Source organism: Euleptes europaea, chromosome 16 (genome assembly GCF_029931775.1).
Source record: "Euleptes europaea isolate rEulEur1 chromosome 16, rEulEur1.hap1, whole genome shotgun sequence".
NCBI classification, from domain to species: Eukaryota; Metazoa; Chordata; class Lepidosauria; order Squamata; family Sphaerodactylidae; genus Euleptes; species Euleptes europaea.
The window spans coordinates 56,070,040-56,085,442 of NC_079327.1; the positions used below are offsets into that span (position 1 = coordinate 56,070,040).

The following is a 15,403-nucleotide window of genomic DNA, read 5'->3' on the forward strand; positions in this document are numbered from 1 at the left end:
TTGTAATTTAATTTTATCATACCACAAATAACCAGGCCATCCACTTAAATTATTATAACCTTCCAAGTCTAACAAACGTATATTTGACAAGTTCATCCAGTCTTTTAGCCATACTAAAGCTGCCGCTTCAGCATAGAGTTGAAAATTAGGCAGTGCTAAACCTCCTCTAGTTTTTAGATCCACCAAGTATTTATAAGCAGTCCTTGGTTTTTTCCCTTGCCAGATGAAGTTTGAAATGTCTTTCCTCCAAGTTTCAAAATATTTAGTTTGTGATATTATTGGTAAATTTTGGAATAAGAAGAGCATCCTCGGTAAGACATTCATTTGGATCGTTGAAATACGTCCCATTAGTGACAATTTTTTGTTTGACCATATAATCATATCAGTTTTAATCTTACCCCATAACTTGAGGTAATTGTTGGTTATCAGATCTTTATTCTTTGCAGTAATCCAAATTCCCAGGTATTTAACTTTGTTAGCTTTCTCCCAGCCAGTATATGATATAAATTCCTGTTGCTGTGTTTCCGATAAATTTTTAAATATTATCTTTGTTTTTTCTTGATTCACTTTAAAGCCTGATACTTTTCCAAAATCGTCCAAAGTCTCCTGAAGTGTATTCATTGACTGTGTTGGATTTTCCAAAATTAGCAGTAGGTCATCCGCGAATGCTCTCAACTTAAATTCATGTTTTTTAATTCTTAACCCGCGGATGTCCTCCATACTTCTTAGTTTCACACATAGCGGTTCCAACACCAACAAAAATAAAAGTGGAGACAAGGGACATCCCTGTCTAGTCCCTTTCGTGATTTGGCAATTATCTGACATTGATTCATTAACCAAAATTTTAGCTTGTTGGGAGGTATAAATAGCCGATATACCTTTCTGAAAACGATCTCCAAAATTCAATTTAACCAAAATCCGTTTCAAAAAGTTCCAGGAGACCATATCAAAGGCTTTTTCTGCATCCAAAAATACAAAAGCCGCAGTTTGTTGAATATTCTGGTCATAATATTCCAGTGAGTCTAGTAAAATTCTTACATTGTCTTTTATTTGTCTTCCTGGTATAAAACCTGCTTGGTCCTCGTGTATAAGATCCTTAATAAATTGTTTTATCCTACATGCCAGAACCGAAGCAAAAATTTTGTAGTCCACATTTAACAGGGATATAGGTCTGTAATTAGATGTTTTTTCTGGATCTCTTCCTTCTTTGGGTATCAATGATATAAATGCATGTGACCAAGTCTCCGGGGATGTTCCCTCGTCCAAAATTGCATTGTAAAGTGAGCCAAAAAATCCAACTAAATTGTCACTAAATGTTCTATAAAATAATGCAGTAATTCCATCTGGTCCAGGTGTTTTATCCGTTTTTTGTCTCAGTATTGCTTCTTGTATTTCTTCCCTTGTTACTGGAGCTTCAATACATTCTCTCTGGGTCATTGACAAAGCTTTCATCTGTATTGAGTTTAGAAATTTATCTATTTTCTGTTTTGGAGTATTTTCTTTCTGATATAACTTAGAGTAGAATGAAACAAATTCTTTCTGAATTTCTGAAGTTGAGTAAACTGGTCCTTTAACAGTTTGGATTTTTGTTATAATCTTCTTTTGGAATGAGTCCTTCAGTTGTGTTGCTAAAAATTTTCCTGGTTTATTTGCATATTCAAAATACTTTTGTTTAGCAAGTTTCAGATTTTTATTCATTTCCTCCATTATTACCAAATTTAATTGGTGTTTAGATGCAGAAATCTTTATTTGGATTTCTCTTTTCTCTTCTTCCTGTGTTACCGTTACCAATTTCTGCTCCAAATTTTGTAAGTTCCAAAGTATATTGTTTGTAAATTGCAATTGAGACAGTTTTCTAGGGACTCTCTCAGCCCCACCTACCTCACAAAGTGTCTGTTGTGAGGAGGGGAAGGGAAGGCGATTGTAAACCGCTTTGGGACTCCTTAAAGATAGAGAAAAGGCAGAGTATAAAAACCAAATCTTCTTTAGTTTGAAGCTTCCTTTTTAACTTAAAAAAATTAACAGACCTCCATGATAGTAATTATACTATTTGTATCTGTTGATTGAGAAAATACATGATGACAGTAACACATTTAAAGGAATTTGTATTTTATTAATCACAATAGCATGTACATACATTTGAAAAATAGTAATAGAGATTATATACATGTTCTGTATAATAACATACTTTCTAAAGGTAAAAAGGTAAAGGTCCCCTGTGCAAGCACCAGGTCATTCCTGACCCATGGGGTGACGTCACATCCCGACGTTTTCTAGTCAGACTTTGTTTGCGGGGTGGTTTGCCAGTGCGTTCCCCAAACATACTTTCTATAGACCATTTAATGAAATGACTGGTGCCGTTTTGCAGCTTTCAGAGATTGGAAGTCTGGTAGACATTGCAGACCAATGACTTTATGTAGAATAAGAAGGCATCGTATTGGTGTAGCTGCCTAGAATGACCCTTTTCCAAATACGGTTAGATTTCTGTAATCCTAATCCTGTCACATTGCTTATTGAATGTCTCATCAGGTTGATAGTATTGATTTACATTATGTAATCCACCTTGAGTCTCAGTGAGAAAGCCAGACTATACATGTAAATAAAACAGTTGGCAGTTAGTTTGTATTCATAAGAATTCACACATGAAATACACGTGAAGCTGCCTCGTGCATCTGTTCTCTAGAATCTGGTCATGTAGATTGTGTAGGAAAGATTGAATGGCATCCCTTAGGTTCTTTCTTCAAGTCAGGGTGCTTTTTATTACTTATTTCTGTATACATCGTTATAGTTCAGAGTCTTATACCAATTAGATTTGCATAACCTACAAAAGCAACAAACAGAGAAACAGAAAGGTAAACAAGACGGAAGTGCACTGGGCGACACGCTTGCCTTTCTGTGTGCGGTAACAGCATTTTGTGAAACTGGTCTCTGTTGTTGTGACTAGTTCCCTTGCTCCAGCCAGCGCTGTCTCATGAATAGGTAATGGAATTTTTCCAAGGGTGTTTTGGGACTTAGCAGACATTTGAACTTATGGAAAACCCGTACAAACTTAGCACTGTGGTTGACTGCACTTTTCTGATCTTGTTCCTCGTTTTAAAAACATCTTGGTACATTTTGTAGTATTACTCAGATGCAATCTACCCACTTTCAGTTCTAAGCTCTTTATATAATCAAGTTATACACAGAAATTAGAGGGGTTAATTTAAAAATTGTTAATTTTTAAAATCTATTTAGTGTATTTTTATGCCACCTCTCCTGGGGAAACTTCCCAAGGAGGCTTACAAAATAGCATAATAAAACATAACATTCAAAGTTATAAACTACAACCCAGCATTAAAAAACAAGTCACTAACATCTTAAAATGAATTTAACGAAGAGCACACTATAAAACTATTTTGAAAGATCAACCCCTTAATTAAAATCCTAAGAAAACAAAAATGCTTTGTCCTGGCACCTAAGAAAATGCAACATGGGCGCCATACAAGCCACACGGGGAAGTGCATTCCACAGACGAGGTGCCACCACAGAAAAAGCCCTGTCTCTGGTCACCACCCATGTCACCGCTGAAGGAAAGAACGCAGAGAGCTGTCTGGGTTCAGGCAGGCACCTGGGGCAACAGGCAGTAAGCATAGTCCAAGGCATCATCAACGGTCAGCACACAAGTAGTTAGCAGTTCAGTCACCAAAACAGGAGGGCAAATCCAGAAAGCACAAGCCAGGCCACAGTCCAAGGTAAATCAAAGCAACAAAGTTCGAATCCAGTCCAAAGGTCAAGCACACAGCATTCTAAGGGGCAACACACCAGCAAGTGCACAAGGATTGTGAACGAGTTGTTTCCACACTGATTCACTCTGCTCTGGCTGCTTTTATCAGGGAAACCTTGATCAAGAGCAGGTGCAACGCCTCCACACTGGCTGAGCAGCCTCTGGGGCTGTCAGCCCTGATCCTGTGGAGACTCAGCTCACAGGCAGAGGTTGACTGGTACTTGGCTGCTGACCACGTTTTACGGCCCCACTCCTGCTTCTCCCCCTGAGCCCCTTTCCCCCCAGCATTCCAAAGGCTCTGGCAACTCTGGAGGTGGGCCTGGTGGCAGCAGTGCTTCTGTTGCAGCCTCAGAGCCTGGGCTGAGAGACCAAGGGCGCAGTGCACTGATTTCAGCCTGAGGCTCCCCTTCTGCATCAAACGGAGTCTCTACCTTGTCTGGTGGGTCTTCCTGTAGCCTCCAAGGGCGGGGGCAAGCTTCCTCCATTTCCTCCTCATCCAAGGAGGCTTTGGCAGGCAGACCCACTACAAGATCTGGGCTTGTAGGCAGACCTTAACTGGCAGGCTGAACAGTATGCAAGGAGGTGGTCCTTAAAGTACTCAAGCCCTAGGCCATTTAGGGTTTTAAACGTAAAAAAATACTTTTTAAAAAGAAAAAAAGAGATACATTTTGCATTTGTTGAACAGTTTTGCACCTTCTTTATATATTTAGTGGTGCTAAATGAAACACTGGAGCTAAGCTACACGTCTGTGCAAAGCATGTTATGCTATAACTAAATAACTATTAAGAAGTATAATCAAGTGAATGAGAGTTCTCTGGTTTCACATTAATTGACAATGGGCTTTTTATTGTGTTACAGGAACCTACAGAGGGCAATGCTAAACATGGACAGTGGTAAGCTTTTGTGTATATTTTCTAGGTTATAATTTATGTCTGGTGCATCTTGTTTTGTGCATTTTTTCCTCTCCTTTGTATGCCCATATTCCTTGTAGATATTTTTCTGTTCCACCAAAAGTCTTCATTGTTGTGCTTGACTTGACACAGATATGATCACATGAAGTACTTATTTCATGTCCCAACATTTGCGCCCAACTAATCATTGCAGGTTTTATTCGTTCTTGTTCACAATCAAGTTCTAACAGTAATTTATATATCTTAGATATAAGATGATCATTTGTATCCAGTAATAGTTTTTGTAAAGTTGATTTAGTTTTAGAAAATCCTATTTTCAAGTCTTGTAAAAAAACCAAGTTTATTTGATGATACTGGAACCAAGACAGCAAATCTTTAACTTCTTCATATTCTTTAAGTCAGGGGTGTCCAAACTTTTTTCAAAGAGAGCCAGATTTGATGAAGTGAACATTCGTGAGGGCCGACCATTTTGCCTGACATTCTTAATTAAATTAATTAAATGCAAATTAACTATTTTATGCAAAGTTTATTGCAACGGCATACTTACTATGCCCATAACCACAGACTGCACCACAAAAACCATGGCTACATTCCTTCCTTTCCCCAAAACCCCTTTAAGCTCACCGGACGCCCCCCAGCTTCTAAATCTCCAACCTTCCTTCTGTAGGGAGGAACTCTTCCTCCCCCCCCCCCCCGCTCATGTGCCTCTCTGGGACTGTCGACTCTCTCCCTTCAACCATGCCGGGGATATTCTGTCCTCCCCTCATCTGAGCCAGGAAATAAACTGGTTTTCATTCTCATTGAGTCCAAGATTCAAACACTCTGACATCTCCCGTGCAAGGAGGAATGTGGAGTTTTTCTCCCCATGAGAGCCAGCGTGGTGTAGTGGTTAAGAGCGGTGGTTTGGAGCGGTGGAGTCTGATCTGGAGAACCAGGTCTGATTCCCCCACTCCTCCACATGAGCGGTGGAGGCTAATCTGGTGAGCTGGATTTGTTTCTCCCGCTCCTACACACGAAGCCAGCTGGGTGATCTTGGGCTAGTCACAGCTCTCTTAGCCTTACCTACCTCACAGGGTGTCTGTTGTGGGGAGGGAAAGGGGAGGGCGATTGTAAGCCCTCTTAAGTGGTAGAGAAAGTGGGCATATAGAAACCAACCCTTCTCTTCTTCTTTCCTTCTGACCTCTTTGCTCTCTGCTCGGGGCTTTGACCTCCGGAATGAACAGGGGTGTCCTCTGCAGACTCGGCCCCGTCTGAACGCGCCTCGTTTCCAAACACGATACATGCCAGGAGTCATTTATTTCCCCCACCCCATCCCTTCTTTTGAAGCAGCCACTTGCCTTGGAGAGAACCTGCTGGGGGGTCTGACTCCAAACACTTCCCGCCCCCATATCCAGCCCGCTCTCCCCCCTGCCTTTCCTTGACTCACAATCCCCCCACTCAAGACCCATCCAGTCTCTCCCCTCCTCCCTCCCACCCACCCTGCAAATCTGGATCCCTCGCGAGGCCTCCTCAATGCAGGGAAGGGGCTGCATCTCCCCCCACCCCAGCCTTCTGCAGAGATGAAGGAGGAAAAAGGAGAGCCAGACGGAGCAGCCCCCCCACTCGCAGGCTTTTCGGTGTTTGTGTGTGTGTGTGTGTGTGTGAGGGGGGTGTCTTTCCTCTCCCGGATTGGGGCCAGCCTCTGACCTCCCTTGCATTTCCCTTCCCCCCCGCCACCTTTCCCACCCTCGAGTCCCCCCCCAACCCATCCTCAGGATCCCCCTTGACCCACTTGGGAGAAGCTGCTGCTGCTATTCCATGCGTCAGAACAACAAAGGCCGCGTCCCCACACGCGGGCTCTGGGTAAGAAGGAAGTGGCCTCTCTAGGGTTTCAGACTCGCTGGCCTTCATTCCGGGGGGTGGGGCTGAGACAGCCAATCGAGGCGACCTTCCACCCAAGCGTCGCCCTCTCGTTCGGGGATGCAAAGCACATGCGCAGCCCCCACACGCCCCCTTTTCTCTCTCTGCAAAACAGGCTGGGGGGCCGTATTAAACCGGCCCAGGGGCCGCAATTGGCCCCCAGGCCGGACTTTGGACATGACTGCTTTAAGTGAACATTTTGTACCTTCCCATTTCAAAAGATCCTGGTAAATTACAAATTGTGCAGGATTTAGTGGGCGTAAAGTTAACACTTCTTGTGATGAAATCCATAACGGAGTTTTTACTTCTAGTAGATTTTTATATCTAGTCCATATCCTGTAGAGGGATGATTTAACCCTATGTTGCTGAAATGTTGCAGGGGTTTTAACTTTATTGTACCACAAATAACCATGCCATCCACTTCTATTGTCATAACCCTCCAAGTCCAGTAAACAAATATTTTTTAGATCCATCCTGTCTTTGAGCCATACTAAAGCAGCCGCTTCAGCATATAATTTAAAATTAGGAAATCCAAATCCACCGCTCTCTTTTGAATCAATCAAGTATTTGTACGCAATCCTTGGTTTCTTACCTTGCCAAATAAAATTCATTAAATCTTTTTTCCAGGTATTAAAATACTTTACTTGGGATATGATAGGAAGATTCTGAAACAAAAACAATAATCTTGGTAATAGATTCATTTGTATTGTAGAAATGCGGCCTAACAGGGATAAATGCTTATTTGTCCAAATCAACATAACTTTCTTTATTTCTTCCCATAATTTGATATAGATCCATATTCCCAAGTATTTGACTTTAGTTGCTTTCTGCCAGTTTGTCATTGCAATAAAATATTGTTGTTCTAAGCCAGAAACATTCTTAAAAATCATTTGCATTTTCTCTTGATTAATTTTAAATCCTGAAACTGTACTGTAAAAGTCCAAAATTTCTTTCAAATTAACCACAGATTGGTTAGGATCATCTAGAATCAATAATAAATCATCGGCAAATGCTCTCAATTTGTATTCCTGTTTGTTTGTTTTTAGTCCCTTTACCTCTTTGGATTCACGAATCTTACAACATAAGGGCTCCAAAACCAAAAGAAAAAGTAAAGGAGAAAGTGGACATCCTTGTCTCGTCCCTTTCTGTATATTACAATCTCCTGACATTGATTCATTAACCAATATTTTCACTTGTTGTTTAGTATATATAGCATCTATACCTCTTCTAAATTTTCCTCCAAAGTTCATCACTTCCAAAGTCTTTTTCACATAATCCCAAGAGACCACTGACATCACTCTTAAGGCAGTGCTCCAGCTCACCTTCCTGGGTCTGCTTCTCACGCATCAGAAAGTTGTCCTTCAGACATCATGAGAAATGACCTGTGAGATGCCAGCATTTCATGATGAGATGCTGGAAATCATAAGTCATGGCATCCAGTCTGGATTCCTCTGAGGAGCCCAGGCCCAGGGCATCCCTCACCACAAGGTGGAGAAGGTGGGCCACACCTAAATCCAGGCCTCCAGGCCCAATGCCGCTGCTACCGCCCTGATGTTTTTGCCGTTATCCGTTACCATGAAGCCCACCGTGATGTCCCTGCCTACCCAGGATGCTAACTGGTGCCTGATGGTGGCGGCAATGTTGGCTGACATGTGCACCACATCGAAAACATCGGTGTGGAGCATAGCCTAGCGATAGCTGGCTCCTTGGCCCTCACCCTGCTTAGCACTGCTCTCCACACCCACAACCTCATTGAGTTGCCGTCAGTGCACAGTTAGGGAGAGGTACCCATGCTGTAACTGCAGGCTACTTCAGAGGTCGGTTCTCCTGGCAGGAAATCTCTGCCTTCACATATGCCCGGGCAGCCCTGTACAATGAGGATATCACAGCCCTGCTCATCGTGGTGTGAGCAGGGGCCGTGTACTAGGGAGTCAGGTCATGGAATGCCCTTCGGAAGCCAACTTTCTCTACGACGTTGAAGAGCAGCCCATCAAAGGCAATCATCTCGCCTCTTGGCACCCTACTAGCGCCATCCTCACCAAACATCTCAGACATAGTGGCTTGGCATCCCTTCCCTACTGGAGCTGTTGCACTGTGTGCAGCAGGGAGAACATGAGGTGAGGGCAGTGATCGACTCCCCCCTCGGCTGGCTTCTGGCCCCTTGGCCACCGGTGCACCAGCCTCACTCTCCCCCTGAAGAAGCACCACGTGGTGGTCCTTTGTCAGATGGTTCTGGAGTCCGGAGGTCGAGAGTTGGTGAAGGTCTCTCCCTCAACTAACCTAGGCCCTACATAGTGGGCACTTTGCGTAATGTGGCTCCTCCACCACCTGGAAGTGCTTCCAGACCGAGGATGTGAGAGGGCACCCATGTGGCCGAGCCTCTGTGGGTGCCACCGGAGCAGCCTTCTTAGAGGAGCTCAGGGCAGACACCCCATGTCTAGGGGACAGGGAGAGATGGTGGGGGGAGGGGTTGAGATGGCCTCACCTCTGGGTGCACCTCCATCTGTACCTCTTATGCCTCCTCCACCCTCTCCTCCTGTCTCCCCTTGGAAGGACTGCTGGGGTGTGAAGGAGGCAAAGGCGATGGTTGGCCCAGCACCTCTGCAAGCTCCTCTGCCATCCTCCTGGTCCTCGGAGTGAGCTCCGAAAGACTTGTGTCCATGAAGCTCAGACCCAAAGACAGCCCAGGCTGCTCATCCTCCCCTGTGCGGGTGGGGAAGCTCCAGAGGCCCCCTCGACAAAGAGAGCACTGTGTGGATTCTTCATCGCACCAATCCAGCCAGAGGCTGGGGTGGTGGATGGCAGCTTTGGAGCTGCTCTCCACACAGGTCTGCAGCCCTTCCCCTCCCCTCTAGTCTTCTCCTTTGCTTTGCTCCCTGGCCTTCTGACCTACACCCCTGCCACTGTCGTGGTGCAGGCGAGGAGCGAGGGCTGTAAGTTGTAAGCGTAGTCTGGGGAACAGTCCAAGGTCATTCACAGTGAAGGTAGAGTCCGAGATATCAATACAGGCAAGGGAAGTCCAAGGTGTTAGTCAGAGCCAGTCCAAGAAGTCAGGGTACCAGGAATCCAAAGGATAGCAGGGAAACAAGGCCGGTACACCAGGAGGTTGGTGACAAGTTGCTTGCACAACAGCCAAGCCTAACTGATGGCTTAAATCCCTTCCCCTGCTGCTGTAGCAGAGCCAGCTGATGCTGATGAGGCTGAGTTCACAGGTGGTGCTTCAGCCCTGCTCTTCCTCATCACTGCTACTGGAAAGGTTCCTGTGTAAAGCCTTCAGCCTAGCACTCTGCCGTCTCTGCTGCATTGCCAGACGAACCTGTTTTCTGCTCCAGTGGCCTTGGCGAGGCCTCTGGAGTCACTGCATGTTGCAAGGTGTCAGGTCCAACTGGAGTCCTTGAGCTGGCAGGCTGCAGGCATGGCGAGTCACCTCCTGACTTTGGCTGATCCTCTATTCTGGCCTCTACTTCCTCTTCGTCAGAGGAGGTCTCTGCAGGCTGACTCATGACACCCACTCATTTTCCCCCGGGCCAAACTCTGGCTATCTGTAATGCAGGGAAGTTAAGGGCCTAGCTACCTTTCCTATACTACAATCAGTCCTGCTTAATAATTTCTTGTTTGTTTTTTAAATACAAGCCAGGATAGATTATCAATAAATTTTTGAGCTATTTAACTATTTGGAAATCAATGTCCTTCGCTCTTTTAAAGACCTAACTAAGCCTAATCAGTAAGAAACTACATCCCTACAGCTATGGTTTAAACTTGAGGGAAATGTAACCCAACAAGTTCCTAATAGGTCCTTATTAAAGCTAGTTGTGTCTGTGAAGTGGCTGGTTGAACAACACAGCAAAACGTCCAAGAGAGTGCTATAAACCACCAAAAGCTAATGCAGACCAGAGAACACAAGAAGACACCAAACTGCCAGGAAAAACCTCTCTAAGCTAACTGAGAACAATGACAACAACAACCACTGAGCAGTGCCCCTCCAAACAATCAAATCAGCCCCGCAAACTAGCAAAATAACCCACCAACCAAGGCCTGCTGGCTTCAAGCAAAATTCAGAAAACAAGGCCCAAAATCCCAACAGTGGAACTGTGAAAGAGCAACAAGCAAACCGTGTATAAATGGAAGGATCCCCCCCAAAAAACAATCAAATCAGCCCCTCAAATTAGCAACCCCCTGACCAACCAGCAGGCCAAGTCCTGCTGGCTTCTAGCAAAATTTAGAAAATGAGCCCCAAATACAACAACTGGTTTAAAAAGAAAACGGTGATACCTCAAACCCTTCGATGTCTTCTCCTCCAGGAAGCAGGCAGGAAGGAATCCAATCCAAGCAGCAGGCTGTAATCCAGCAGATCAGGATGAGGTACCAGGATTTAGAGGGAGAATCAGGCAGCAGGAGCTAAAGCTAAGCTCTGCCACCAAACTCTCTCAAACCTCTGTGAGGAGTGGCCTGGTCTGGGAACCAGACCTGCTTTTATAGTTTTTGGCCAAGCACAGAAACGTTTGAAAAGAATTCCAGCTTCTGTGATTGGCCAAAGAACACTGTTCTTGCTGACCTGGGTACCCTACTGGCCACTGAGAATTCGTGGCCCTCCTCCCTTCCCCTATTTAGGTTTTCCTCCCTAGCAAAAATCAAGGTAGGCTACCCCCAGCAGGCTAGGAAGCAAGGAGATTACTCTCCTTGCAACAAGGGCTCTGCAGGGGGACGGCCGAAGCCTGAAAAACCGAATGTATATTAGGGCTTTTCAGGAATCGCCTATTTGGCTAATTCCCTCTGGGGGTTTTCCAGTAAACCCTAACACCGAAATTAGGGAAAACTGCAATTTTAGGTGTATTTTTGGCTCAGGTTTACCGATATGCGCAAGCCTAATATGCTCCTACCCCAGAAACTCATCTGAAACTTAGGAAATGTAAATAACGCTTTAAAGCACTTTCAAATACTACTTTTTTTTTTCTTCAGTCTTCCTCACAGATGCTAAAGCAAACTCTGTCTTAAAGAGATATCCACGAGCAAATGTATTTTTGGAAGAACTTAAGCAAGGAAACATTGAACGTGAATGCATGGAAGAACGCTGTGACTATGAAGAGGCAAGGGAAGCTTTTGAAAATGATGAAAAAACTGTAAGTTCCATCTGAACTGGTGCAGGAGGCAAATTTCATAGTTTAGATTGTAATCAAGTATTAGAATTAAGTAGTGACATATTGTGTTACCTTGCAAAAGAAAAGGCCCAGTACAAAAATAATTATTTAAAGAACTGGAGAAGTATAGTCGCTTACAGAGTCTTGGATCTAGATAGGTCTTTCTGTGAGCCAGCTCCTCTGTGGAAAACTTCCTTCTGAATCAGTCCAGAACTATCAGATTTACAGGGAGTGAGTCAGTTTCACTATCTTTGTTGGGGGACTGAAATCTGTGGATCTCACATGCAAGTACATCTGATTAAGTTCTTTTTTAATATAAATTTTATTTTTAAAACAACAAAACACATCCTACATACATTCATACAACCCATACATACTGATATTCCACACATGCAAAGTGTGCCAACACCAGCCATATAATCAATTACTAACCTCTTGAAAACTGGTAATAAAGTCAATTTATCAGATACTATACTTAAGAACCTCTAATGCTATATTAATACTGATTACTATATTAATTACTGCTTCATCTGATTAACCTCTTGTATCAAAACCTGCAGCCATAAATAAAGAAGTTGCTTGGTGGCCTCAGAGCGGTGGAGGTGAAGGGGGGGAGGGGGACCAAAATGGCAGCAGCATTGTAACATGGACAGTTTTAAATATAAATGTGTTAATGGAAATTGAAGTTTCACTGTTAAATATGCAGGCCAGTAAATATGCTTAAGGCTGTCCTTCAAAGTGCATTCCATATTAAATCATCATTTGATGGAATTACCTAGGACTTTTCTTCAGACACTTTCATTTGTAGTAGGAACATCTGCAGCTCATGTTAGAGCACACATCTGTGTTCTACGTACTTAAGTAACATATAGATTAGATTTCATTTACTATCTCAAGGAGACTATTGTATTCCATAGCTGGTCGCAGAAAATATATTCACTTCTCTATGTTGTTTACCGTGTGTGGTTAGAAAACACATCTGTACCAGATATGTGTGTGAATAATGCCTGTTGATTAGTTGGGTCTAAATTCGCTTTGGAGAAGCCAGGCATGAGAAAGTAGCCCTCATTTGTCCACCTCGCACTTCTGTCCTGAAGGAGCTGGAGGTTTAGGTTTTAACACCTGCTGTAAGGAAAGGGGGGGACAAAAGGGACCACACACATATACTCACTTCTAAGGGGTTCTTGAAAACAGAGGTGACATTTCAGGGTGATAATGAGAGGAGAATGTGGTTGCTGTTAGAAGTGAGAAAAGCCTCTGATGGGTCAGCCCAAATCAAAATATGTTGCCAGAAGCCCTTTCCTAACAATTCATGCTCACATCTGTAGCAAGTTAATTTTTTGTGCTATTTGCTGGGAAATCAACTTCTGTTCATTTAACTTGAGAGGAAAATACTCTCAATCATTTTCTTTGGCTTGTTTTTAGAGAGAATTCTGGAAAAGTTATACAAGAGGAATCCACGGGGAGATTAACACTGGATATAACTGGTATCCATTTTACCTTGTTTTCCCATTAATCATTGGCCTTCTTGTTATTCTCATCATCATCTTTATCACATGGAGATGCCTCCTCAAAAAGAAAATGCGTAGACAATCCACGTATGCACGTGACAGTGCCAGAGAAGCTACAAGTGACAGGACTGCTACTGATGGGAGGCGTCCTCTTCCTGTGCCGCTCAGCATTCTTCATTCTCCTCAAGAAGACATGTTTGAAGGCAATGGACTTTCTCCAGGATACCTGAGCTACACAGATGGACGTTCAGATTCTGTGTCAACAAGGCTGTCAAATTGTGACCCACCTCCATCATATGAAGAAGTTGCTGGTGAAAATGGAATGAGAAGAAATGAAACTGCAAACCACATGGATCCACCTCCACAGTATGAGGAGATAGTGAATGCACGTTTGGTTAATGGCAGTTCGGTGCCTTCTGTTGCCACTGGTATCAAGTGAAGTAGGAAGAACACTAGTACCTTCTTTATTAAAGAGAGAAAACCCTAATTTTTTCCCCAGCACTATATTGCAGTTTAACGTTTGAAGGTCTACTAATCTGTTACCGTTCCATCCTCTCCTCCAATTTTGGTTTGTTGTGTGGCACTTCCATCCCAACAGAGTGTTGTAGAGAGGGAGACAAAGCAATAATCTGCAGACTTTCCAGGATGCCGGTTCCGTTGGCTGCTGTTTCTTTACATTATTGCCGAAAGTGCTTTTGTGGTGAGCATAAAGATTTCTAACAGCAAAGATGGAAAAAGGATTTACACCCCCCCCCCAAAAAAGAGGCTTTTTATAATCTGAATATTTCAGATGTCATGGTTAATTGCAAGTTGTGCTAGGGACTTTATGCTGAAATGATTCAAAGTTGCAAATGCAGAAATGAGCAAGTTTATGTCATAAATGTAAATCTTGCCACAGTATACCAAAGACAACTAGTTGCCATAAGGGATGTCAAAACACTTTGATGTAAAATTCTCACTGTTTTTGTGAGAAATGCAGTATTTTTATGACAGTGTGAGCCATATGCGATGAGACCAGCCCTGGACAGAGGCCTCTCTCTGTAATTTTTGTTGATAAAAATGAGTGTCTACCACCATCAGATGGTTGGTAGGGCGTCTTTTCTCCCCTCTTGCCCACAACTCAATCACCATGTTTCCTGCTTGTTTCCTCTCTGTACCACCTAATAAGTGATATGTAGAACTGCACCTTATCCACATTTGGTTGCATCTCAGTGACCAGAACCTGTTTTGTATTAATCTCATGTGTTACAGTTTATGAAATGCCCCCTACTGTTCTGGGGTATCACATTCAGTTCTTTCTTTCTTTTTAAGAGTGAGTTTTGCTTCAACAAAAAGTGTTTGTTACAGCTTGCTATTCTGTGTTTGTGCATGGCAGGTTTTAAAAGCAAAAAAATATAGAAGCAAATTTATTTCTAACATTTTTTTTTATTGATACTAGAGTACAAATGGTTTGGGAGGCAGGTTTGCTTCTAGGGTGCTGCCAGAGTATTGAAAAATGCTGCCTGATGTTTTACTTTTATGCTTGATTTAAATGTTACACGAGGAGGCAATAAGAACATATATCCAGCATGTTGCTATTGGAATTGTAATGGCATGCTGGTGATAAACTCATGAAACAGCCCAGTTTACATGAGGTGCTGGATATATTCAGTATTGCATGGTTAAGTTCTTCTTACCTGTCAGCATCATGGTTAAATTTGACTTTTCAGTAGCTTCTAGCCCTGATTTTGGAAGAAGGAAGGTAATGAGAGAGGCTTGTGGAGGATACTTTTTGCGTACGCAAGCTGCTTTTTCGTGCCACCATAGCTCTGAGCCATGATCTTTGGGAGTTTAGGGGAAGGAAGATGCTAAAACAGTGCATTAAGTGAAGAAGATCTAGAAATTCCCTCTGTTCTTCCTTCCCCTCTGTTCCTTGAGCTGTTTGGCCTGGCAGATTACACTAATTACCAAAGAGGAGTTTGCCAGTGTTTCCCAGACTCTTGATAGCTAAGACATATTATTTTTTCCACCCTTAACAAAGACACACCTGGAGCAATGATTCACATAGACAGACAGATGGTAATTATAATGCATTTCTGTGCATGGTGTGGTTAGATTATTCATTCACTCAGCTATAGCGGCACAGCAGAATCATCTGCCATTAGAGGAGGCTAACAGTAAACAGGTATGTTCAGAATTTCA

General features: G+C 43.2%; 1 protein-coding gene across 1 annotated transcript; it reads left to right on the forward strand.

Annotated features, from left to right (window-relative positions):
* Nucleotides 1–4,626: 4,626 nt before the first annotated feature.
* On the forward strand, nt 4,627–13,667 carry PRRG1 (proline rich and Gla domain 1). Its single transcript, XM_056862054.1, has 3 exons — nt 4,627–4,656; nt 11,533–11,693; nt 13,137–13,667. Exons 1-3 carry the CDS (start codon nt 4,638–4,640, stop codon nt 13,659–13,661), a joined length of 705 nt encoding a protein of 234 aa, XP_056718032.1. The 5' UTR covers nt 4,627–4,637; the 3' UTR covers nt 13,662–13,667.
* The last annotated feature ends 1,736 nt before the right edge of the window (nt 13,668–15,403 follow it).